This window comes from Dioscorea cayenensis, chromosome 12, assembly GCF_009730915.1.
Source record: "Dioscorea cayenensis subsp. rotundata cultivar TDr96_F1 chromosome 12, TDr96_F1_v2_PseudoChromosome.rev07_lg8_w22 25.fasta, whole genome shotgun sequence".
NCBI lineage: Eukaryota > Viridiplantae > Streptophyta > Magnoliopsida > Dioscoreales > Dioscoreaceae > Dioscorea > Dioscorea cayenensis.
In genome coordinates this window covers 15,329,886-15,357,770 of record NC_052482.1, presented here as the reverse complement: position 1 = coordinate 15,357,770, position 27,885 = coordinate 15,329,886, and the positions used below count along the sequence as shown (strand labels likewise).

Sequence of the window (27,885 nt, the reverse complement as noted above, 5' to 3'; positions counted from 1 at the left end):
GTTTTCCGTTACTTTAGCGTGTCCTTAAATTGGAGTCCCCATGTTCACGCGCCAAGCATGAATATCTAGATAATTTGTGATTCATTGACAGTTATGTCCACCCGTTTTTCTTTTATTATAATTTTTTTTTCCTTATAATTAATTAAGTAATTAATTCCACCGCGTTGTTCATTATTATCTCTCTTTGTTTTTTTTGTTTATTTAATTTTTAATTATCATTATATTTCTTGATAATGACTGCTTGGTCTAGAGAGTCTTTTTCTTAGTATTATTTAATATGGTCTTATACGTCAGTTTGTGGTGACCAGATTGTGGCACATATTTAATTTTGAAAATAATTAAATGGGTCAAGTATGGTACAGCAGCCAGTCGTTGAAAAATATTAATATGAATAATTTATTATTTTCTCAAATAATTTACTATGGTTTTTATTATTAAAAATTAATCAAGATATGAACCTTTACAAATAAAAAAAGACTAAGAAATCTGAATTTACTTGAAAATTTTAAAATAACTAAATCGATCAGTTATAGCACATCAAGTTGTTGAAAAATATTAAACAAGGATAATTTATTATTTTTTTAACAAATTAATCATGGGTTTTCTTAAATTAAAAAGTTAACTAAGGTACCTAATCTAAAAAAACAAAAATAACTAAGAATAGCTCCAAAAATCAATGTGATTTTTCATTATACTAAAAATAATTCGCTACTTAATTATATCTGAAATAAAAAAACCAACAATAAAAGAAAATATTAAGAAATATTATAAATTAAAATAAAAACAAAATCTAAAGCTAAGTTAAATGTAAATTTAGATTTAATCTTTTTTTTCTTATATTTTATAAAATAATTTTTTTGAAAATGACAACAAACTCTACTCCATATATAAAAGATTATGATTATGATGGTTTTAGAGATTTATCATATGAGGTAAATTAACACAGGATCTGTTGCATGTAGTCAACATGACAGTTCTTCTGTGGCTCAAAAAAATTCAGCTTTACCTCCGTCATATGACTTTAATTAGATAGTGACTTCCACGGGCTAATCTAGTGGTTGTAATAATATATCATAATAATAATTATTATATATATATATATATATATATCAAAACAAGGTTACACCAATCAATACATATAAATAAATAAATTAATTAATTAATTAATTAATAAAACGTCTCAAGTGAGTGAACAAGACTGACCGAGGTCGTGCGAGCCCACTACTGAAAAAGAATAAGATCTGATCGCAGCTGAAGAAGCAACAGCGGCCAATCGAACGGAACACCATCATCACGCGGCTATCAACGCGGTTTTAGCATCTTAAATCTTAACCAATCACAGCTCAAACCTCCTCATCCACCGTTCATTCCATATCAATAATCCATCCGAATCTCAACCGATCTCCATATCAACGGCTATGATCTCTCTCATCTTAAAGATCACCCCGAAGCGTAATGCCTAACAGAATCACCCCGCCTCATCCGCCGTACCCCACGCTCCCTTATATAAACCCTTTCCCACCTCTTCTCCAACAACCTTTGCTCCTCGCGATCCCGATCCGATGGGAATCATCCGCTCTCTTCTCCGCCATCGCCGGAGCTCCAAATCCAAGGCCGCCTCTCCTTCTTCTCCTTCCTCCCCCTCAACCAACCGCCCTGCTGGCAGCGACCTCGAGCTCGTCTTCAGAAAGTTTGACTCCAACGGCGATGGCCAGATCTCAACCCCGGAACTCGCTAACATCCTTGAATCGCTCGGTCAGAAGGCTTCTGAAGAAGAGCTCTCCCGTATGATGGCCGTCGCCGATGCCGATGGAGATGGGTTTATTAGCCTAAACGAGTTCCTCGACCTGATGGCCGCTGATGATGCCTCCGCCCTGGAGGACCTCCGCCACGCCTTTGCCGTCTTTGATACCGATCGCAGTGGGTCGATCTCGGCTGAGGAGCTGGCCACGGTGTTGAGGAGCCTTGGTGAGGGCGCGTCGGTAGCGCAATGCCGGAGGATGATTGATAGCGTTGATCGTGACGGCGATGGCATGGTGAGCTTTGAAGAGTTCAGGATTATGATGACTTCTCGCTCGGCCTCTCTCACCGCCTCACACAAGATCTGAAGGTCCTTTCCCACGCTTTCCTTTTCTTTCGATCTTCTTTTTCTTCTTCGATCTTTCTAGCAAGAAGAATGGAATTCATCAAGGTGTAAATAGGGTTTACCTTTTCTTGATACGATGGGATCGAGATCGGAGTCTTTTCAAATCGAATTCGTTTCGTTTGTTGGGATTCTCGTCTTCGCTTTTGATTTTCTTTGTCGTTTAGCCCGATTTAGAAGAAGGAAAACGACTTAACACTTTTAATGATCTCGGATTTATATGTTTTTCTAGGTTTTTACTTCTGTTTTTAGTTCTGATTCTGTTTTCAAAATTAAGGACATGTTGATGATTTCACCGAATATCAATGGAATTACTAAATAGTTAGCATTTGGAAATTTTATAATTTTCATTATTATTATTATTTTTCCGATAATTAGATGGATGGAGATTTGGTTTAGTAGATGTATGCTTTTAGCCCTTATAATAAAATTAAAAAAAAAAATCCGTAAATCATGGTGTTTGAATGATTTAACGGGATTCTCTTGTTATATGTGGTTAAATATATAAACAAATTTTAAAAATAGTTTTTAAATTAAACTTCAATATCTTAAACATATATTCCCTGCATAGTGCGCCATGGGGAAGTCAATTTGAAGAGTATTTTTTTAGGGCTAATAAAAAAATAATATTAGAATAAACAATAAAGTGAATAAATTAGAATAATCAAGACGGCTATAATTGTCCTTTGGATATTTTTAACTTGCTTAGAAAGTTTTGGAATTATTTTTCTTTCTTCATTTAATTTTATTTTTTTTAAGGGTGAATAGATGCATGGACATTTGGTTTAGTGGAGTTAATGGTTTTATGAGAATTATGTCAAGATGAAGCTCAGATGTATGCTTTTATTCCCTCGTAATGCATAATTTTTTTTTTGATAAATATGTACCAAGCCTTTTATAGTAGGCTTGAGCATAGTACATAAATTTTTAATAGAATTTTTTTGTAAAATTGTTTTTAAATTGAATTCATTATATTAATACAAACTTCTCGGAAGCATAGTGGGCATGTGGGAGTCGATGTGAAATATTTTTAGGCCCAAAATAAATTGTATTGGAATAAACAATGCAGTGAATAAAAAATAAGCAAGAGGAGTTTCACTTTCTTTTGAATTTTAATTTGCCTAGAAAATTATGAAATTAGTTTTTCATTTGTAATTTTTCAAATAATATTTTTTTGTTATGTTTTTATAATTTATATAAATTTATGTTATTCGATATCATTACTTATATTAAATATGTAGTTAAGTTTTTCTATCCTTATGTAAATAAATAGTAATATTTTATTTTAATCCAAATCAAAATATCCCTAGTTGTTTCAAAGAAGAAAAAAAGTTTAAAAACCAACTGCGGTAGAAGTAGCTTAGATTTAGTCTTTGGGTAAGCTATGAAGGAAATACTATCAACATTGGGTCTTAGTGAAACTGGAAACCTAAGTAAAATCATAATAGTTTTTTCAATAATTTTTATTAAATAATAGATTTCATAATAAAAATAAAAAAATATAGAAATCATTATTAATAATTACACTAAATAAAATATTAGTTAATATTATGTGGATAGGATAATAGTAAATCAGAATTTTAAATATAATTTTTTTAGAAAAGTATTGTGTGGGGCCTGTTATGAGACCAAATTTGTTGTGTATTAATATTATTATAAAATTTTTTTATAATTTAAAAAAAACTTAAAATTTTTGAGGTTATACTATTATGTGGCTGTGATAATAATAAATACAAATTTTAAATATAATTTTTGTGATAAGCGAAAATATAAATTGTGAAGCTCTAGAAAATTGTGGGGCTCTATTATAAGATCAAACTTATTACATATTCACATTATCATAAATTGAGTTGTATAATTTTAAAAATATTTAAAAGTTTCAAGATTATAATTACTTTTATATGATAGGATAATAGTAAATAAAAATTTTAAATATATTTAAAAAAAATGATTTGTGGGGATTAGAAAATTGTGGGGCAGATATTGATATTATTAAATTTTATATTTAAAAAATAATTAAAATTTTAATATTATAATTATGTGGATAAGATAATATTAAAAAAATAAATATAATTTTTAAAAAATAAAAAATATGGGGCCTAGAAAATGTGGGGCTCTATAGACATAGGCATTGGTCTTCTAGACCTAGGGTTGACCCATAATTATTATAGTCCAACAATAAGGTACAAGGTCCTATGGGGTAGGTTGGTGAATGGTATAAACAGTGATTTGTCTATTTTGTCCAATAAAAAAGATGGATCAAATATTAAAAGAAATTTTAAAATTAACAAACAATATTTAAGGAATAAGGAATGGATATTTCAGTTAGTCATGATGTGTGTCACAACAGTAAGCTACAATGTTATCCTTGGAGGAACTCTCTTATCGCCTATTTTCCCAAATCGGGGACTTCACCAGGGCTGTCCATTATCACCGTACTTATTTCTTATTGCAACTGAAGACCTCAGTTGTCACGCCCCGAACCCGGCTCGCCGGACCCAGTGCGCAAACAAACGGCCGCAGATCCACAAGGCGTGAACCAAGTAGACCTGCAAGGCCTCAGAACCTGATTTAGGACAAACAAAACTATAACAAGCCAACTGGGTTACAGGATTACAGACTCTACAAAGTACACAATGCAGGATACGAGAAGTCCATAAATACAAGATACAGGAACATAGTGATATACAATGACAAGGACTACAATTTTACAACAGGACAAGCAACATCTACAGGCAGTCTTTCAAGATCCACCACGGTCTACCACTCTTGATCTGAAAAGGATTTAAAACAAATCCATGAGCTAACTAGCCCAGTAAGTAATCCAGAAATTGTTTTAAAACAACAGGGTTTATAAATCTCGAATTCAGATATAAAGAATAATTCAAAGTTTAAACATAGTTTAAACTAATACAAAATAGATAATTCAACAGAGGTATAGTTCTCAAGTAATACCGCTATTTAAGAATACTGTAATCAAAAGAATACTAGATTCTAAGTTTTAAATCAAAAATATAGAAAATTTTCTAAATATGAGCATAAGTTTCCAAACCATAGTTAGACTAAATCAGAAATCACAAAAGTAACTTTTCAAGTATACCGGATTTTCAGAATAGCACAAGTCTCTGAATTCACAATTTAACAAAATACAGAGTATAATATTCTAATAAAAGAATATTTCCAACTAAGTCGTTCACCAAAATTTTGAAAACCAGGAATGCGAATATGAAATTTGTACAAAAGTCAATAGCACCAAATAGAATTATCAAAACCTAAGGATAAAGCATAGATAACAAAATCGAGAGTATGTCTCCAAATTCACTGTAAGTGCCAAAGGTCATTTGTTTATCCTCGGTGACAGACCCGAGCCCAAAATAACAGAAATCATTTATTTACCCTCGGTGACCCGAGACTGAATACCAGGTGGCCGTTGATTATTTCACCGAACGGACACGGTGCGAAACTGCAGTCTCATTTTCCCAAAATTACTTGTCGACAAGGTCAGGGTTTAACCCCCCACTGACAGGGTTGCATATCGTTCATTTGGAGACCAAAACATTCAGATACAAAATATTTGCAGAGTACAAGTTCAAAATTTTCTAAAATTTCTCAGGCTCACATATACTTAGAAATATTGATAAAATTCAAAATTCCGCTTCAGGGACAATAAAAAGATAAACAAAAATTAACCATAAATTAAATAAACAAAATTTAAAACCTTCAAACATCCATTGTTAACCAAAGCAAAAATAATAATTTAAAATACTGAGTATAAAATCAATGGTAATCAAATAATCAATAAAAAATTAAATAAGGAAATACTTATATTCCTCAAATAATTAAGCATAGCTAGGAAATAATTAAAATCTAAATAAGGCCCTTACAAAATTTCAGAAATTTTATAATCTCAAAATACGAAGTTTTACCAATGGATTTCTTACAATATTCATAACAAATTGTTTTGTAGGCTAAGTTCAGATTTTTCGACATATCCATAATTCGAAAATCAAGAATCACTGAAATAATAATGTAAAGTTTCCAAACATACCCAACTTGATAATCCAAACAATATCAGAAATTTTGCAATTAAAGCTTGTCACAATAATGGGTGTGGATTACTTACATGCTACTCATCAAACTCCAACTCATCCAAACTCCAACTCAAACCTCATCAAAATCCTAGGGACATGAAACCAATTCTAAAGTCTCAATAAATACTCCTAAATGAAGTTCCAACATACATGAAATTCTCATCAAGTGTAACAAAACTGATCATCATAATCCAAGAGTTTCAAAAATACACTCCTTTGTTGGGATGTGGTAACATAAGGCATGCATGTTTATAAAGGTTCACTACCATGAAAGAGAACTTCAAATTGAACATGACTAATGAGAACCAAAGATCATGATTCCAAAATAATAAAGGACATGATAACACCAGTGAGAGTATATATATATACATATATGTTTAAAGTACCATACTACAACACCAAAACAAGCCAAATATAAAGAGGATGCCTTTAACCCACTCTCAAATTTAAGGCTTAAAACTTAAGCATGCCCATACATAAACATTAGCTATAAACCCATGAATGGTTGGAACTTGGGATTTACACATAAGTTTAAGAGTGTAGAAAGATTTAAGGTTGCACCACCAAATTTTGAGCATGTGTACCAACAAGCTAGCATGGAAACCAACCATCATAAGGATATTGTCATCACTTAAAATACCAACCTGAAAACTTAACACTTTCCAACATATATGCAAGAAATGAAAGGGCACTAAAAATAAGAGCAACAACATGTTAAAGGGCAATACAATCAAGTAGAAGGAAGACTTACTTGGTGAGATGAGTAAGAGGAACTACACTATCATGGTGGCAGAAATTAAGGAGAGAAGCAAGGTTTCTCTTGAAGGTAGGTTTAAAGAGAAAAGTGGCAACCAACTCCGGGCTATTCGGGTCACAAGCTTTCAAGAAACCCAAGCATTCTTTTACATTCCCCATCTTGAGAAGATCTCTTGCCAAAGTTTAACTTCCGGCGATAGAAATACTCATGTAGAAAAGCATCTCACTAGATCACCAATGGATTTGCATCTTGAGAGAAAGAATGCCTTAGTTTAGAACAAGACATGCACTCCATCTACTCTCTCTCTCTCTCTCTCTCTCTCTCCTCTAGAAAATGGGTAAAAGATGGGGAGTGGGGCGGCTAATGTCTTTGCTCAACATGCAACCAACAAGATGGCAACAAAAATTCCACCAAACAAGGCTTAATACAAGGGTTAATTAAAGGGTTTTGCTTGGGATAAAGAAGGCCAGGAATCCGGTTGAGATGTTTTTTTTTTTACAAATAAATGGGGACAAAAAAGCTGGGGCCCACATCAGTGTTCTCATTCACAGAGAGAAAATATCTGGTGAGTGGCGTGGTTGTCGTGTATCTTGAAATGCACCTATCCTAACACATTTATTTTTTTGCTAATGACAGTCTCTTATTCATGCGTGCATCTCGGCGAGATGTTACCTCTCTTCGGCGAGTGCTTCAGGCGTATGGTGATGAATTTGGACAAGGAGGCTGCATCTGCATGCCATTACTTGGGCCTTCCTTTAATGATTGGTTGTAAACGACATGAAATCTTCTCTTTTATCAAAGGCCGAGTCAGGAAGCAGCTTCATGGCTGGAACAGAGGTTTGTTATCTCGAGCTGGAAAAAAGGTTCTGCTTAAATCTATCGCGCACGCTATTCCCAACTATGCCATGCAAAATATATCGTATTCCGATTAGGACTTGCACTAACATAGAGCGTATGCTCAATTCCTTCTGGTGTTGTTCAAATGATGGAGAGGGTCGGGGAATCCACTGGACTACGTGGGATAAATTATGCACTAGCAAAGGTAATGGTGGTTTTGGGTTCAAGAAGATGGAATCAATGAATCTTGCTCTCCTCGCCAAATTTCCCTGAGAAATCTTTCATGGAGGCATCTCGTGGACACAGGCCTAGCTTTGTTTGGCGGAGCTTGCTTGCAGCATAAGCATTGGTCCGTCAATGTGCGCTTCGTCGGATTGGCGATGGTACCTCTATCCGAGTATATTTTGATCCTTGGTAGCTTGACCAAAATCCTTTTGTTTCTTCATCGATGCCACCCGGGTTGGGAGGATTTGCGTGTCTCTGCACTTTTGCATCCAGAGTCACGGCAATGGGATTATGGAAAGCTTACTACTTTGTTCAACTCCAAATATTGTAACCAAATCTTGGTGATTCCTTTATCTAAAACACGACAACAGGATGCATGGATTTGGTATTTTATGAAGAACGGGATATTCTCTGTCAAAAGTGTTTATCGAGAGCTTCAGCATGGGCAACCTACCCGTCTGGGTGATCACTCTTGGAGCTCTATATGGAACGTGGGAGTGCCTTTCAAAGTCCAACATGTAGTCTAGAAAGCTGCAAAAAACCTCCTGGCTACCATGACAAACCTTGTCCAATGGCGGGTTGATGTAGTGGATCTATGCCCGTTCTGCAGTTCTTATAAAGGAGAGTACCAACCATCTTTTTCTCGGGTGCCTTTTCACTCAGCATGTGTGGCTATGGCAGGGCTTCCCAAACACCCAGCTCCTGAGACTCTCCTTCAAGGACTGGTTGTCCTCCCAACTAGACAGATGCTCCTTGGTCAAAAAGGACATTCTTTTCTACACTATATGGGCCATCTGGACTCACCGTAATGAGATTGTTTAGAAACAAGCACAAGCGTCTACTTTTCGTGTGGTTTCCCTTTACAATTTCATGGTTGCACAATGGTTGTGTACACTCCCAGGCCAGAGAGATGAGATCGGGTTGCATCCACTGTGACAGAACAACGAATCGCAACGACCTGGATATGGCCCATTGCCAATACTTTGAAAGTAAATTGAGATGCTGCAATCTTCTCAAGTAACGGGCGAAGTGGCCTTGGGTGGGTGGTTTGGGATCATGCTGGAAAGCTTCTTAGAGCTTCAACCCGATTATTGCTTGGAATTCTCGCGCCTGATACTGCAAAGGCGATGTCGGTCCGTGAGGCATTACAGGGATTGTGTCCTGTGATCCATTCGCATTCTATCATGTGGAAACTGAAGCGCTGCTTGTCTCTCAGGCCATTGCATCAACAGCTGATGATGCTTTCCATTTCGGATCTATTGTTGCTGACTGCCGAAATATCATGCTTCAATGTCCTCACACATCGGTGAACTTTATCCCACGATCTGCTAACAACGTCGTCCACTATATTGCTCGGGCTTCTCTCTCTATCACCAGAACTAATGGTTTGGGTTTTTCCCCTCCCTATATAGTAACTCTCCTCTTAAGGCAAGACTTAATATAAGCTTTTCAAGTTTAAAAAAAAAGGAATAAGGAATAGATAAATAATTTTTTTATTTTTTCTCAAATGGGAGGGAAGAATAAACCCTGCTTAAAAGATAATTATTATATAAGAAGGTGTCTGAGGGACTATTGACTTTTACTTGGAAATTGGGATAGTATTGCTTCATCTTCCATAATTTTATTCCACTTCACATTCAAGTTTCAAACTCATTTTTTAACTGATCACCAATTATTCCAACCATAATCAATTGACATTTAAATTGGGTTAAATTTGGATCTCAATATTGTCAAAAATCTATAAATGGCAGCTTGATGCTTGTTAGAAAAAATATTATTCTATTGGAGAACACATGTATGATTTACTTAATTTTTTTTTTTTGGATATATATGTTTAACTCACAAACATTTCAATCCTCAACTTTTAATTTAGAAAAAAATATATGTTTGATTCTATTTTTGTTTTTATGTATTTTGAATAGATTTTTAAACTTGCTTTTTAGAATAAGATTTGGAATTTAAAAAAATTGTCTGGGTCTAAAAATAAAAAACAAAAAACCTCATTTGGACAAAAGTTTTAAAGACAGATTTTTAAAATAAAAAATACAAAAACTTGTTTGATTCATTTGATTTATGTAATTAATATTGTTGTATGTTTTTACAATAATTTAATAATTATATGATTTCAAATGAACTAATATAATAATGTATTTTATGAAAAATAAATATAAAACGAATATAAATAGAACTCAAGATAAGATTATAATGCATGTATTTAATATTTAATAACATTTATATAAATAGTTCAAGTATAAATTCAATGTTAAATTATTATAATGTAGCCATATCCAGTTTGTAATGTAATCATTGTGTCTTGCCGACATTTCCTTGAAGACTTGTATGGAGATATTAATTTTAGAAATTGGAAATATGGTTTTTAACACACCAAAATAAAGTTCGATTATTATCTTAGAAGGGAGTGTCTAAAAATAAAAGCTATTTCTATAATCTTGGTATTCTTAGATAGGATATCTTTCACCTTTATAAAGTAGTAAAAAAAACCTCCTATGCAAGAATATTTGTAGTTTGTAAGATAATATGATCCTAAAAATGAAACCTCAAATGATATTGGGATTGTTTTTATTTTTAATTGTTTGTATTTTTATAAGTTTAAAAATGGTATAATATCCAATTTAGTCCCTGTATTATACCCAAAGTGCCCTTTTAGTCCCTCTACTATTTTTTGTCTTGGTAGGATCCTTGTATTTTTCATTATATGTCAAACGAGTCCCTCCTCCTAATACCCGTCTGATTTTCCGTCTGCAAGTCAGACGTGGCATTTTCATAAGTAAAAAATTAAAGTATAATACCCAGTTTAGTCCCTATATTATTTTGAAATGATTCTTTAGTCCTCCTATTATTTTTGCAACTTGGTGAAGAAGAAGGAGGTCTAGATGATGGTTAGATCTTCACGGCGTGGGATCTAGGTTGACGAATAACTAGCTGCGAACAACTGGGGATGGATGCAACCCGTATGTTGGAGAGAGACGATCCAAAGCTTCAAGATCTTTGACTCGCTGTCTGATTAATTGTAGAACCACAAACCATACACAAAACGCCCGGAAGCATAGATCACGAATTAGGATAATGCCGAAACTTTCCTCTCGCTAATCCGGGAGAACTCACAAGAACAGTGGTAGTAAGACAACTCTTATTTCGTGAATAATAATCAAAGTTCTATCATTCAAAAGGAAATGTACAAGGCTATTTATTGTTCACGAAATAAGAGTTGTCTTACTAAAATTTTTATTTATAGCCAACTTAAACTTGGGATACAAGAAAACTATCTTATTAAAATTGGCTAGGGAATCAATCTAAAAATAAAAAATGAAAATTTACTAAGGAAAACAATCTAAAAATAGGAAAATAAAATTAGCTAGAAAATCAATCTAAATATGGGAATAGTATCCCGTGGGTACTGTAGCACATGAAGATGACAGGCGAATCTCTCCACTCTTAATTTTGGAATATTTGATTTGTTGGTTAATTGGGATTTGATTTTGTTTCCTTCCAGAAATTGAGTTGGTTTAGGAAACAGATATTTTTGGGATACTTTTTCATAAAAGGAAACCACATCTCCATTTGTTTGCATGCGGTTAGCGAAGATAGGCACAATTTTCTTCTTGGGCGTGCACGTGAGTGTCAAGCCCACATTTGACGTAGCTCTAAATGCTTCTCTCTTGCTATTCTCTTGTTTGACTAAGTCTGAAATTATGTCCTCACTTCTGGTACACCTAAGTATTATTAAGGTAGAAGAAATTGGAAACACCACTAAATCAATATAATTTAAGAATAAGCTTAAGTTAGCGTTCACATGGTTTTGGATTTGTTTAGCACGGTTTCGTGTAAATAGTCCTTGATATGCTTCCTCTTCTATACTAGCTGAAGTATTACCAAACGTAGGTAGTGTATTTGGCATGGGAGTGATGTCCTCATCACGTGGCTTTTTTCATAAGTAAAAAATTAAGGTATAATACCCGGTTTAGTCCCTCTATTATTTTGAAATGGCCCTTTTGTCCTCCTATTATTTTTGCCCTTAGGAAGTCTCTTTTTTTATTAATCTTTTAGGTATAATACCCAGTTTAGTCCCTCTATTATTTCAAAATGATCCTTTAGTCCCTAATTAGAGGGATTTCCTAAGAGTGAAAAATAATAAGGGGAACTAAAGAGTCAGTTTGCACTAATAGAGGGACTAAACTGGTTATTCTAACAATTTTTAGGCATAAAAATTGCCACATTATCCTCACAGATGGAAAATCAGACGGGCGTTAGGGGGAGGGACTTGTTTGACACGAAATGAAAAATACAGGGATCTTACGGGGACAAAAAATATTAGAGGGACTAAAAGGGCACTTTGGGTATAATATAGGAACTAAACTGTATATTCAACCTTTAAAAAACTTTAAAGTTTGTTCCCTTCTTTTGTCATTGTTTTTAAAAACAAAAATTTTGAATACATCACTTTGTAGTTTTTATTTTTTTCAAAACAATTTTAAAATAATACATTATCAAACAAGTTTTTTAATTTATATTTTCAAAAACAGAAAACTATTTTTAAAAACAACGATCAAACAAGTTTTAAATTACTACATTCTTTTGTTTTTGTTTTTTGTTTGTTTGTTTTTGTTTATTTTTGTTTTTGTTTTGAGAAAAGCAACAAGCGCTACACGATTAAAGGATTTTCAAGGGACAAATATGTATAATATATGATGCATTAATCAAGGTAGTTTATTGATCACGTAGGAATTTATTAACCTAGTCATGCGTCACATGGGGTGATGAAAGTTCAAATAAATTCCATTAGAAGGGAGGGATACAACACCTTTTATAAGAGACCCATCGGACCCATTTGAACAATACGTAAACAGTACTTAGGCTTGAGAACTGTGATAAATAGTTCTACAGTAGTATTTCAGTGCATAATCGAAGCCCTCCACCTATCACCCTGTACGCACCCCATTATTGCTTTGTGAAAAATGCCACTCGGCAACTAGTGGCTTGTCTAAATTACTATTTTTCCAATTTTTGGAGTTCGTAAAATTAAAAAAAACTCATTTTCTATGCCAAAAAGCATAATTTATTCAAAACACATGTGCCAAATAAAGTATTTAAAAACATTTTTTATGAAATTTTTTTATAAAAACTCAAAAGGGAAGCCTCCAATTATAGTTCAACAAATGGAAACCATGACCTTTAGGTAGGTCACCATACTTTGACCATTTTCCACTTTGGATACTGAATTTTGATTTGTATCTTTCTTGTTACTCCAACCAATTTAATCCTATGCGTTAACGGGAATGACACGTGAATTGGTGAACTAGAACTCATGGAGCCGACCTAGACATGACACTTCAAACTTTCTCCATGTCAAGAGTTATTTTAACCACGTGTGCATACCATGTCAAGTACACTCCCATGTCATCATCCCTTCCAACCTTCTCATGCTCCTCCATCCGAGAAAGCAAGAAACTAGAAACCCTTTTCTTCATGCAATAGGGGGTCTGTTAAGAGAAATTGCCTTTCTAATGGTGATGTTCATGGATGTCTTCTCTGCATAAAAGGATTTCAAAGAGGAAGAGGATTGCGAGACCTTGGTGTCAGCTTTCTGGAAAAGACTGCAGAGTAACCATTAAAAAGGCTAGAGAAGTTGCAGCTTATGAAGTCCAGCCTGCGCACACTTTTTTTCCCATATATGATTCATTGGTGTTCTTAATTCTTTTAAGATCCATATACTTCCTATGAATAAATGTCTATTTTCTCATCTAATGAATGCTTTTAATTTCCAATGATAGAATGCTACAATAGAATGTTTTTAATTTGCAATGAATGTGGGATGGGAATATTGTCAGTGTTTTTTGTTTTTGTTGATGTTGTTAAGTTTTTCAAAATCTATGAACATCTTCTTGTTGTATGTATACTTTATCATTATGCAATGAAATGTTTTAAATTTTCATTGAATGAAGGCTGGAAATTAATGTTTTTAGTTTGCAATGAATGTGTTAAGTTTTTGATGATTTGTGAACTCCTGTTAAATATCTGTTAATTTCACATATTCAATAAATGTTTTTAGTTTTTTAGTGACAGAATATGATGAGTGTACAATGTTCATATATTTCATATCAATTTGTACACTCACTGGCATGTATTAGAACCATAATATGGAATTCGATGCTAAATATTGTGTGTTTTGTATTAACATGCTTAGGGCAATGCTTAAAGATGAGAGAGAGCAAAAGGAATCATTCTAGACCCAAAAAGATGAGTTTAGAGCTCTCTTGACATCATTCGAATAAGGACAAAGCAAACTGGGTGGCTTACAGACAGCTTAAGGTCGTCCTTACGGCCGTAAATCTATTCCAGAAGACATTATGGGCATGCTTATGCCCGTAAGGGGAGTCATAGACAATCTAGAGGACCTTATGGGCAAGTTTTATGTCCCGTAAAGATTTCTGTAAGGACAATCTAGTGGAGCTTACAAACCGTAGCAGACGCCCGTAAGAGTAGTCGCAAGAAGCAGAACAGTGAAGCTTATGGTCTAGCTCTTATGGTCGTAAGCTGGACCATAAAAATATCAGAAGACCTTACAGAAGGATCTACGACCGTGAGCTTTCCAGTAAGGCTCGCGACAATCTTCTCCAGCTCCCTTACGGCCTAGTCCTTACACCTGTAAGTAGCCCATAAATAGTCGGGTATAAATAAAACTCATGAGGATTTCTAGGGCATTCCTCTCTATTTCTATTTTCTATCTTTTGGGGTGACTCTTAGAGGTGAAGTTGAGGAATAAAATGGTCAAATCTCTAGCACTCTAAGGGCAATTTAGAGAGGGATTTGGTCCTACATTCAAGGGGATTGAAGATTGTAGCCATCAAGCTCACCTTGACGGCGTGCATGGAAGCTTCATCGGCGACTCTTCATCCTAGGGATTGTAAAGGGAGTTTTCATGGATCTCATGTCTTCCTCTATTTTTTGTTTCTTGAATGCTTCCCCTCCATTAATGGAGAGCTAATTTGTAGATGTTTGGGTATAGTTGAACTCCAGGGTTTATTTATTTGACTTTGGTTGTTGGATCTTTCATGCTTTAATTGATTTCTTATTTGCATTATACTTATTTGAATCTAATTGCATGTTTGAATGCTTGGTTGCTAACGAGGTGAAAGCCCTAACTATCATCTTTGATGTGCTATGTGACGAGTAGAAATACCCGCCTAGCATAGACGTGTCATGATTAGAGGGAATTATGAGTAAGCCTGGATATAGGGTACTTTAGAGACTCCGTCTTCCTCAATTCTCCGAAGTGAGTAGTTGGCAATCTCTGCACTCTTTGCAATCATGTGGAGTGGATTTTAGGAGAAATCGCATTTCTGCTCTGTATTTGGATTATGGGTAGTCTCTCTCTCTCGGGGAGATTATCTACTTAAGAGATTATCATTAGCTCACAGTGAGGTTTTATAGAGTATTAATGAGATTGTGTGGATGTCTGTATCAGCTCTGTAACTATTTCAGTTACTTTCGCTTGAGAAATTGGGGTTTAGTATAATTATGAAAACCTTTCGGTTCAAATAAGATTGCATGTTTATATGACCATTGTCTTGTACTCAATAACCCTAGAGGGATGCTATGCCCTGGTATCGCTTTCTTCCTTAATTTGCCTCCTATTATTTCCCGTATTTTCTTATTTTCTTTTGCGCTAGTTCACATACAAAAACTTTACTATTCAGGCTATTTTTTGGACCTAGAGTTATTACTAGTACTCACTTTCTTCCCTGTGGACCAACACTCTGTGTTTACGCACATTTTATTACGTGATCGGCACTTACACCAGCGCCCCTATTAAGTTTTTAGCGCCATTACCGGGGAAGATTAGTAATATTAGGAATACTTAAATATCTATCACTTTAGCAAGTTCTTTTTTTTCCTATCTGCTTGTATTCCTTTTCTATTTTATTATTTTTTGATTTTTTATTTCAGTGTATGCCACTGAAGGGCAAAGCACCAAGACTGGCAGAAGGCGAGAGTAGTGTGGAAAGGGTTATTGGAACCAGATTGAGAACATCCTTACTGAATGAGGCAGGATCTTTAATGCTAAGTGTTAAGAGAGAGCAAATGGATACTATAGCAGATCAAGGGAACCGACACAGGACCCTTTCAGACTATGTTCGCCCTACTCTTGACGGTTCTCAGTCAAGTATAGTGCACCCACCATCTAAAGCAAACAATTTTTAGCTTAAACCTGCATTTATACATATGGTTCAGAATTCAGCCATGGATTACCAGACGAGGATCCCAATTGTCACATTGAGGGATTCCTCGAGGTATGTGACACTCTTAAGATCAATAACAATTTTGATGATGCCGTAAGACTCCGCTTATTCCAATTTTCACTGAAAGGAAGAGGTAAAAAGTGGCTTTAGTCTCTTTCTCAAGCATCTATCACTACTTGGAGATAACTTGTCGGAGCATTCTTGGCCTACTGTTTCTATCCAGGAAGAACCACCAAGTTGCGTCAAGAGATTACAACATATGTACAGTTGGACACTGAATCATTATTTGAGGCGTGGGAGAGATTTGAAGATTTGTTGAGGAAATTTCCGCATCATAACCTTCCTGAATGGATGAAAGTTTAGATTTTCTATCAAGGCCTCAATTAGAGAACCCGACAACTTATTGATTCGCCAGTAGGAGTATTGCTTGGCAGTAAGACCTCAGAGGCGGCTAACCAGTTGATAGAAGAGTTAGCCATGAACAATTATCAATGAAATTCGAGAGACAAGTCAATTATAAAGCCAGCTGGGAGTAAGAAGATTGACAACTTTTCTATTCGAGAGATCAGCTCTAGTCATGACGTGCGACACATGTGGAAGAGGACACACCTCGATAGATTGTTCTATTGTAGGAGTAGTGCATGGACCCACCGAGTAATTAGATTTCATTGGTAGTACCCTTCGACAATAAGGAAACCCCTATAGTAGCACTTACAACTCAAGTTGGCATAATCACCCCATTTTCTCTTGGAAAAATCAAAGGCAACAGCAGAAGCCCCCTCTAGGATTCCCTCATCACCAATACTACGATAAGAGACCCACATTAGAGGATGTCCTCACTCGGTTCATTCATAGTACAGATATTAAGTTCCATCAGTTGAGATAACCGGTTCCAAAGTATAGAAGCATCAATAAGAAACCAGCAGGCTTCAATTCAGAACTGGGAGAACCAGGTGGGGAAAATTGCCAAACTGATGGCCGAATGCCCTCAAGGAAGCTTACTGAGTAACACTGAAGCTAATCCCCATGAGCATCTCAAGGCAATTACTCTTCGGAGTGGTAAGGAAGTAGGGACGGGTAGTGAAAAGGTGATGGAAAAATAAAAGGAGAAAGAAATTAATTTCATTGAGAGTCCAGCAAAGGAAAAGCAAATCTACTTCGATTGTTAAGAAGAGAGCACCACCACCATTGAAGTTGTACGTTCCCCGCCTCCCTTATCCTTTAAGGATGAAGAATAATCGTACACACTAACAATTCCAGAGATTTCTGGACTTGTTGAAGCAATTGCACATCAATGTACCATTTGTGGAAGCCTTATCTCAAATGCCAAAGTATGCTAAGTTTCTTAATGACCTATTAACAAACAAGAGAAAATTTGAGGAGGTGCCAATGGTGTCATTGAGTAAAGGAAGTTCGGTGTTGCTCCAAAATCGACTATCGAGGAAGCAAAAAGATTAAGTAAGCTTTACTATTCCTTGTAACATTGTGATTTGGTTAATGAAAAAGCCCTCGCGGATCTTGGTTCTAGTTTTAATGTGATGCCCTACACCATGTTTAGGAGACTTGGACTTTGTGATCTTAAACCAACTAAGATGATATTGCAATTAGCTGACTACTCCATTAGACATCCTAGGGAAATCAAAGAAGTTGTTTTGGTTAAGGTTGACAAATTTATTTTCCCAGTAGATTTTGTGATTTTGGATGTAGACGAGGATGTTGAAGTTCCCCTAATTCTTTGTAGGTCATTCCTAGCCATCTCTGAAGCCCTCATTGACGTAAGTAATAGTAAAATGACACTTAGGGCTGGGGATGAGGAAGTTATGTTTGCTTTATCTGATGCAATAAAACATCCCTTTACTTCTAATGACACATGCTATTACATTGATAAAACTGACTCACTTGTGGATGAATGCGTGTAGGTCATTGCACAATGCACCTTTCGAGGAGTCATTGGATGACCCTCACATTGAAGAGACCACCTCATTACTTACATATACCATTGTTGAGGAAAGAACGTGAAAGAAGTAATGTTGTGAGGTCACTTTCCCTAAGAAAGGTAAGAGAAAACCTTCGCCCAAGGAGGTAGCACACGAGTCAGTCCACTATAATGGTAAGTTCTCTATTTTATCTAATCTTGCACTTAGGCATTATTTCGGAGACATTGGTTCTGGTTATGAGGAGTGTTTTTACTTTGAGCCTCCATGACATGCGCGTTTCAGGTATCTCAAGCTCATAACGTTAAACAAGCACTTCTTGGGAGGCAACCTAAGCAAGGTTTTTGTATTTTTGTTGAGTTTGAGTCTTTAGTAGTAGCCGCGTAGTTTTGTTTGAATTTGCAATAAATTGCTCAGCTTTCCATGATTTTCATGTGTTGGTTGGATGCTCAAGGTTATAGACACTCATTTTATGCTTCCTAGGTCATATATGTATTTAAGCTTAACAGCAGAAAACAGGGAAAACTCTGCTCAATTTTTCAGGACCCTTGACACACCCCTTGCGTGTGTGTACCACAAATGCACGGGTCATCGAAGTAATAAAATACCCCGGTGAGTGGGTGACAATGCCCCTTGCGTGTGAACCATAAGTGCACGGGTTTGTCGAAGTAATAAATTCCCAGGTGAGTGGGGTATCGTATCCACAGGGAATAGTGATCAGAAACACCAAAATTGTTATTAACCTATGATAAAGATAAATTAATGATAGTGTGAATAAAATTGATGTAAAAAGAACTAAAAGAAATAAGAAAAAAAGGCACGATAAAATGAGAGGAAAGCCAATCGATAGAAGTGGGGCACTCGGACATTGCTCCCACTAGGACTATTGCTTCAAGTGCAAGACCAACTATTATGTCTCCTAACTGATGCTTAATGAGTTGTGGAGATCCTAAAATACAGGGTCCAAAACCTAAGGTCAACCATGACTAGCTCTACACTATGCCCCGGCGAAGAAATCGCTAAGTCTCAACACCTCACACTGTGTACAGTTGTAAGAAGCTCTAGGGATTCCAAGTGATAGACCCTATTCTTATATATAGATCTAACCCTTTAGTCCAGGCAAAAGACCCTCTAGTCACAATTAAGCCCTAGATACTAAGGATTACTTTATCGCTTCACTCTATGTCTCGCGCAACTAAGACCCAAGCGGAGTTCCTCTCTTAGCACTTCACTCAATTGTGACTGCAAAGAACTCTAGGAACATGGAGGAAGGATAAATCACATCGGAGGGGAAAGGGGATGCTCCGCTACCTCTCGACTCACCTTCTAAACCCTCTCCAATCCAGCATTGTCTAACCCTCATGGTGTGTCACTCATCCACAAAGGTTACCACGATGGACTCTCAACCCTAGTGTCACTCTAAGGGAGAAATCATTCAACAAGCATTCAAGATTGGAACTCAATTAAAGACATCAAATTAAGAAAAGCATAATAAAAGGTCAATAAAACAATAACATCCTAGGGTTTACAAGTCCAAGTACCCACTAGGGGGTTTAGCTCTCCATGGAGCAAGATTTAATCAATAATAAAATCGAAAGTAAAAACATGTAATCCATAAGAAAACCCCCTCGTTATTCATGATGATGGTCTTGTGGAGTAGCCTCGTCGCTTTACAAAGGTCCCTTTGTCAAGCCTAGGGCACACCTCGCCGAATTGGTGCCGACGAAAACTCCCCTAATAACTATCTTTCAAGAGAAATGCGGTATCGAAGCCGTACAACCACTCAAAAAGCCTTGCTAAAGCCCCTCTAAACCCTAGCCGCAAGCCTCCCAAAAGATGGAGAAAAAGATGGAAAGAAGGATGTTGAAATCGGGCTGAATTACAGCTTAAATAGGGCTGGAATCGGGCATCCACACGGGCATGGGTAATTTCCACACGCCCGTGTGGATTTCTGGAAATCTGATTTTCTGCGGGCTGTGTACAGTAACTGCTACAACAATTGCTGTATTGATTTGTTACAATAACCTGCTATAGTACTCTGCCAAAAACATTCCCGAATCAACACTTTTCATCAAGGCAACATAAACAGTCACACGTCTATGCCGTAGATCGCATCGCTTCTTCAATCAAATGACATATTGGTGATGATATTGCTAACATTGCACAAGTTGGAATACGCAAATGTGATTGCCTTTGTGCCCCTCCAAACATTGTAATTGCTTGAGCGCATGGAGGTTGGCACACATTCACGTATCTTTCGATCACAACTTGTATCTTAACATTTGTTCACTCCAAGACTTCATCAACAAAGTACAATCACAATCTACTTTGGCTTCTTTCTTTCATTATTTGGCTCCACAACCCTTCATGCAAGAAAATTCATAAATACACATGTATTAGCGCTAAAATATGATAAAAGTAATGCTCATCGTAAGAAAAGAATACTTCGTATTACTAATACACAAGCACTTATCAGTGGGTAGTCGAATCCACAGGGAATAGGTTCTAAGAAACACAAGTATTGCTATTTAGCTAAAATTAAAACCAATTTGTGATGTTGAATTAAAGAAATCAATGCAAAGAAGATTAAAAGATCAGAGAAAGCAATAGAAGTAAGGAGAGGTAATCGATGGTAAAATTTGATACTCAGATAATGCTCATCCTAGGATTATTATTTCAAGTGCAAGACTAATGTTATGTCTTCTAATTGAGGTTTACTGAGTTGTGGAACTCCAAAGACACACGATTCCAAACCTAAGGTCAACCGTGACTAGTCTTTTACACTATGCCCCAGTGGAAAGAGATCTTCTTGACGCTTCACACTGTGTAGGAATGCTTGGAGCTCTAGGGATTCCAAGTGACAAAACCTATTCCCTAATAAAGATCTAACCCTTTAGACCAGGCGAAAGACACCTAGTCATGCTTAAGCCCAAGTATTGAGGATTACTTCAACACTTCACTCTATTGCGCGTGCAACTAAGCCCCAATGGAGTTTGTCTCTTAGCACTTCACTCTATCATGACCGCAAAGAACTCTTGGAACGAGGAGGTAGGATAAATCACGTCAGAAAGGAAAGGGGACGTTCCGCTACCTCTCGACTCACCCTCTTAACCCTCTTCAATCTTGCTAAGTCTAACCCTAATAAAGTTATCACCCCTTCAGAGGATTGCCTAGATAGTTTCTCAACCCTAGTGTCACTCTAAGGGAAAATCAATTCAACAAGCACACAAGATTGAAACTCAATTAAAAAATCAAGTGAAGGAAGCATAAAAGAAGTCAATGAAACAAAATCATCCTATGCTTTACAAGTCCAAGAACCCACTAAGGGTTTAGCTCTCCATGGAGCAATATAAAATCAATAATGAAATCAAAAGTAAGTGCAAGCAATCCATAGAGAAAACCCCCTTGTCGTTCGTGTCGATGCTCTTGAGTTGCCGCCTAGACTTCTCCAAAGGTTCCCTTATTAAACCTAGGGCACACCTCGCCGAATCAATATCGACGGAAGCTCCCCCAATAGCTCCCCTCCAAAGGAACTTGATGTCGAATGCCATAGAACCGCTCCTAAAACCTAGTAAAAGCATCTTAAAACCCTAGCCATGCTCACCCCAAAAGATGGGCAAAAGATAGGAAGAAGATCCCCAAATAAAACTCTGAAAGCGGTATTTATAAGGCTGAAATCGGGCATCCACACTGGCATGTGGAATTTCCACACGGCCTTTTCCTGCGCGCTATGAACAGTAACTGCGATAGTGATTTTGCTATAGTAGACTGGTATAGTACTTCACCGAAATACTCCCGAATTCACTTTCTTCATCAAGGCCGTATGATTGGACACACATCGATGCGATAGATCATGATGCGTCTTCAATTAAACCACATTGACAAAGCTCTTAACAATATTGCACAAGTCGGAACATATGAGTGTGACTACCTTTGTATTCCTCCACTTTGGGTATTCACTTGAGCATAATGGAGGGTAGCACACACCCACATGTCTATGAGCACAATTTGTGTCTTGACCCTTGTTCATCCAAGAATTTCATCAACAATCCCGTTCACGATCTACTTTTGCTTCTTTTCTTCCAAACTTGTCTCCACAACTCTAAATGCACAAAAAAACACAAATACACACGAATGAGCTATAAAATCTGATAAAAGTGATGCTCAATGTAAGAGAAGTATACTTTGTATTACTTATACCAAGCACTTATCAAACTCCCCCACACTTAAGCTTTTGCTTGTCCTTAAGCAAAAATAATACATTCAAGCATATAAGAAGCAAAATTGAAAGTGGTTGGCCTTAGGTTCACCAAAAGCATGCAAAAGAGACATTCTACAAGTAACGAAAAATTCAAACACAGAATCAGAGAAATCATTGCTCTAGCTAAAAAGTTGAATAAAAAAGGACAACAATCCGATATTGTGTAAGTGTGTGTAAACTCACTCAAGTCAACCCAACATGTACTCCTCAACGCTCTTATTAAGAGGGACTTATTTATAAACAAAAAGCGAAGGTAGTAGCTTCACACATCCTCTAAGGTAGCCCTTTCGAGGCACCCGCCAAGGTGGCTTTCACACTTTCAAGGTGGTAGCTCTTTCTACCGGGGTAGTAGCTTTCACTCATTGTATGAGATAGCTCTTTCTCTCATTAGGGTATAACTAGTATCTGACTTATGAAAGTAGCTTCATACTTCATATGTGGTAGCTCTTTCCACCCCCCCAGTACACAAACAAAACAAAAACAATTTTTTTTTCAAAGAAATTCAAACAAGAAACATGCTAAAATAGTTCCGTAAACATTGAACTTGAGTTTCCACAAGGTTTAATGAATGAGTAGTGCAACAAGTGATAATTGGGCAAAAATTCCTAAAAATTCAAGTAAAACTAGAGCATGATAGTACTCAATGTTAAAAATTTTCCTAAACTTAAGAACGCATGTAATGTGAACTCCCCCGACATTTAAGATGTACATTGTCCTCAATATATACATGCAAGCACGATAAAGAATAAAACAAGCAAAACATATGAGTGGAGATGGGCAATTGAAACAATACTTCCCTGATCGTGCAAAACATTTGATGGATCTATATTCATTGAGAGTTGAGTTCCAACGGGTTGTAGAGCACACATGGCCATGTGGAATTCCACATTGATCGTGCCAATGACTATTCCTCAATTCCAAGACTCATAAGACCATCTGCACATATACACAAGGGTGTTCAGTAAAGCTCAACAAACAAAACAAAATTGAGTTTATAAAGATACAAAAATGAAATACAACTCAATACATCTAAAAAACAAAAAGATAAACTCAGAAGGAAGGTCCTTTTCTGAGTGATACAAGTCCAAAATAAACTGCTAAAATAAAATAACAAAACATAAATAAAAAGAAATATAACGATGCCTCAAGCGTCGGTGCCCTACCCTGTTGGTGGTGGTGTTGCTGCAAGTGATGATGTTGGTGTTGCTAGTGATGTTGGAGGTGTCGGTGGAGCACTGTGTCTTATAAGGAAAGGTGATCTCATATCTTGTTCTAGAATCTGCTATAGTGTGTCAAGACGCACCATCACGTTGCCATGGTTCGCAGCCTGTGCTGCGCGAACCTCAGCCAAATTTGCCTGCAATATCCATACAGTGCTCTCGAGCCTCTCAAAGTGATTATGGGCTCGATATGGAGAACAGATCCACACCGGTGGTGGCTCTTGTGCTGCAAGGGATGCCTGTCTCCATCTGCTCCGGCAGTGGCTGAAGAGTAGGCTAAGACACCTCAGCTGCATCACCCTCACCCTCGGCCGTCTCTGGTGGTGGCATAATCATGACATAAACACCATCTCTATATCTGTGGACCATGCCCATCAATCACATCGTCTCTAGGATGAGGGAAGATGGTACAATGATCTTCTCAGCCCCTCTGATAGCGTCTAACAGATCCATCCCTATGATGAGTCGAGTGTTGTAGAGGCCTGACAAGAGCACTCCAAGCCGTCGCATACTATCCCTGATGTTGCAGGTACTTGCCGTGATGTATCCCAGGTGTAGTGGCTCTCTCTTTATCATCAAATACAGATAAAGCAGCTCCTAACGGCAAAAGGACTTCAGTACTGTCTCCACGTCCGTTCACTGATCGGCTAAGAATGGCGTGGATATATCTGTACGCTGGTCGGGAGAAACATGTGGCCTTCAAAACTCCCAGCTCATACTGTCCCTGGCCATACAGTGTCCTATAGGCGTACTGAGGAGTCAAGCTGCCAGGGTAATCTGTCGGGAGCTACTCGTACTCTTCTGTGTTAGTTTAAGCCTCGTCATAAAGCCCAAGTCGGATTGAAATCTAAGTCACACTCATGCTATGGTACTGTCCGAAGGCTCTGAACTGAATAGCATAAATACTATCAAAGCTGGAGTATGAATGGTCGAACTCGAACGACGCTAGCACCTCCGAAGTAAGCATATGGATAGCCAGCTCTCGAATGGACAATAATCGCCTCCAGCTACCCACGGAGATCAACTTCTCAACCTCGTCGGCATTTCATACCCCAATTGAATCTCTCTCAATGAGCTCAATTTGGGAAATCTCGACTGCCCAAACTTAAGCTTCGACAAGCGCTCAAACCGAACCTGATGTTCGGGGATCGCAAACTTCATGTGCTCAGGAGAGGGATCACAGAGACGCTTGCCGGTTGCTTTCTTCGATGTGGGCGGCATTCCTACAAGAATTGAAAAGAAAACGGTCAAATTCAACTAAAAAAATAGTTCTGCAAGAATCCACTCGGTCGTGTGGAAATTTCACACACCCGTGTGGATCTTCGGGGCGTGACAGCCATGTGGAAACTCTAACAAACTCAAAATACAACATAAAACCTTTGAAATTTCTTCTAAAAATATTCACCAAAAATTTAAACATGAAATCCATGCGAAATCGACCATATTGATCAAAAGAAACGAAGATTGGCGAAGATAAAGGGAAAAAGGAAGCTTACTGATGAAATGACAATAAAAAACTTTGAATACAACTGGAAAACAATGCAAAAACCCCTATAAATAGACAGAGAAGGTCAGGAAGAAGGAAATGATGCATTCCTTGAGTGTGGAAACGTTTATAAATGAAGAGGCGCAAAAAGATTTTAAAGAAAAGTCGCACCCCTTTGTGTTTAGTACATCTACACAGGTGTGTGGAAATTACCCACGCCCGTGTGTAAATCAAAAAATATACTTCTCTTTTTCCACAAATCTACTTCTTGTGATTTGTCTTCTTCCTTGTCCATGAGACTATCTTCTTGAAAATTGGATTCTTGCCTCTGTCTTTTCTTTGAGTTGCTAGAAGTCTTTGATTTTCTTAGCCTTTGTTTCATTCCTTTCCCATAGCTATATTGCACATCATTTAACATCAACAAGATGCCTGACCCACTTGTAGATAGAGGAGCCTCACGTAGCTCTAAGGTACCATCGAATAAATGTTTTTGAAGCCTATATGGATGATCTTTTGCTAACCACTGCCGATGTCCCATATAACAAAACTTTTGTCCATTGGATAACCATCTTGATGATGTTTCTGTAGCACAACAATGGCAAGCGTACTTCCCCTTTGTGCTCTAACCAGATAAAATTGCATAAGCAGAAAAATCATTTATTGTCCACATTAGAGCATCTTTGTAAATTGAAATTCTGTTTCCTTGATGCAACATATGTCTGAACACCAACCCATAGTTGTTTTCAGCTCCTTGATTAGAGGTTGCAAGTAGATGCCAATGTCATTTCCTGAACCATTAACTCCAAGGATAATCATGGATAAGAGGAAAGAAGATTGCTTCGACCCTTTCTACGGTGGTAAATTGTAAAGGATCAACACCACCGGCCATGTACTATAAGAAGTACTCAGTAACTTGAATACGTTAAAACCATCAGAGGAAAGTCCGAGCCTAATATTTTGAGGATCAGAAGCAAAGTCTGGATATCCCGTGTCAAATGTTTTCCATGCCTCAGCATCAGCAGGATGCCTAAAACACCGAACTTCTGTACAACCATCAACATGCCAAGTCATATCTCCAGAAGTCCTTGACGACATGAATATTCTCTGTAATCTTGGGATGATAGGAAAATAACGCAAAACTTTCGCTGGTCTTTTGTGGACCAATTCATCATTATCATTAGAAGTGTGGTTAGATTCAGTGGACAATCAACGAGAAGTACCGCAAACAAGACAAGCTTGCTGATTTTCTTTATCACTGCAATAGAGGATACAATCATTAGGGCAAGCATGAATTTTTTCATAACCAAGTCCTAAGCCTTTGATAACCTTCTTAGATTCATGACTATTTGTAGGAATGGCAGCGGCTGGGAAAAATTCTTTTAAAAACTCAATTAGGTAATTGAGAGCTTTTCCGGTCATCCCACACATGCATTTTAGGTGGAAGAGGCGAATGCAAAAATACAGCCCTGAATGCTTCGATCTATCATAAAGTTTCTCATTCATATCTTCAAGTAACTTGTAGAACTTTGCGGCTTCCGTAGGAAGTTCTTCCTCGCCTGCCCCGTCGTGGCCTTCATCATTGACAACATCTCCAATATTAGGTTCAATGCCCCCATGAACATCCTGACGGATGTTAGAAGCATCACGTAACAATTCTCCCATGGCGCCATGGCTACTATGAAAGGTTGAAGTAAAATGACTGGAGCTCAGAGGCATTGTAATTATATCATCCAAATTAGATGTTGAAGAAGGAGCACGCTCCCCATGGAAGAACCAACAACAGTGTAACCCCGTAGAATTCCATCACACATTAAATGTTCTTCCACTAATTCTCGTGTGCGCCAATGAACATTCGCACACTTTACACAAGGACAAACAATCATGTTGTCTTCACTTGACTTATCAAACGCGAAATCAAGAAATGACTTCACTCCTTCTGCATACTCATTAGACAATTTTGACTTATGCATCCAACTCTTATCCATCATTGTTTACCATCAATGAAGTTAATACAATGCTTACAATTGTAATGTGCAAACCATTTCAATTGGTCGCAAGTTCATTACAAAATTAAAGTTAGACTTAATAAATCAAATATTTTTGTACCTTTATATGTATTTCAGTTCGAAACCAGTACAATGTTTTCAATAGTGGATAGGAAACAATAGAAATGATAGAACATCGCAGATAAATTTGTTCAAACAATCAAGAGATTACTTAAATCCACTCACTTAAATAAATATACATAGTCTAAACTATAAAATCTTATATATGATGAAAGTCTGTTCGCACATCTATAAATAAGAGGACACAAAAAATGAAAAAAGATAAATATGAGAGAGGTTGATGGATCATCAAGAACAAGGCAAGGGGACATGAAATTTTGAAGTTGTTGAGACAACACTGGACTACTTATAATAATATGAGAGATATGAAACTTATATTAACTTTGATAGTGTCTTATACTCGTAGGGGATTTATTCAACGCTAAGCTCAAATATTCTTACAATGCTAATATTTATATAGGAGATGGATGAAACAGAGAAAAGAATAAAGTGAAATTGGAATAGAGTTAGTTATCTTCGTTGATTATATTGGTTTGAATTAGATTTATTTTAAACAAACCTTTGTTTGATTGCTTGATAATAAATTAATTTGAGAAAACTTATT

General features: G+C 36.8%; 1 protein-coding gene and 1 non-coding gene across 2 annotated transcripts; one reads left to right on the top strand and one right to left on the bottom strand.

Moving 5' to 3' along the window:
• The first annotated feature begins 1,283 nt into the window (after positions 1-1,283).
• On the top strand, positions 1,284-2,274 carry LOC120273023 (probable calcium-binding protein CML10). Its single transcript, XM_039279661.1, has one exon. The coding sequence runs from the start codon at positions 1,563-1,565 to the stop codon at positions 2,106-2,108; it is 546 nt and encodes a 181-aa protein (XP_039135595.1). The 5' UTR covers positions 1,284-1,562; the 3' UTR covers positions 2,109-2,274.
• Positions 2,275-16,548: 14,274 nt separating this feature from the next.
• Positions 16,549-16,655, bottom strand: LOC120274311. The gene has a single exon (XR_005540840.1). It is a non-coding gene; the product is annotated as a small nucleolar RNA R71 (small nucleolar RNA).
• Between the last annotated feature and the right edge of the window lie 11,230 nt (positions 16,656-27,885).

What these genes read in the sequence shown, in the direction of transcription:
- LOC120273023 (XM_039279661.1), top strand. Translation starts at nt 1,563, where the DNA reads ATGGGAATCATCCGCTCTCTTCTCCGCCATCGCCGGAGCTCCAAATCC.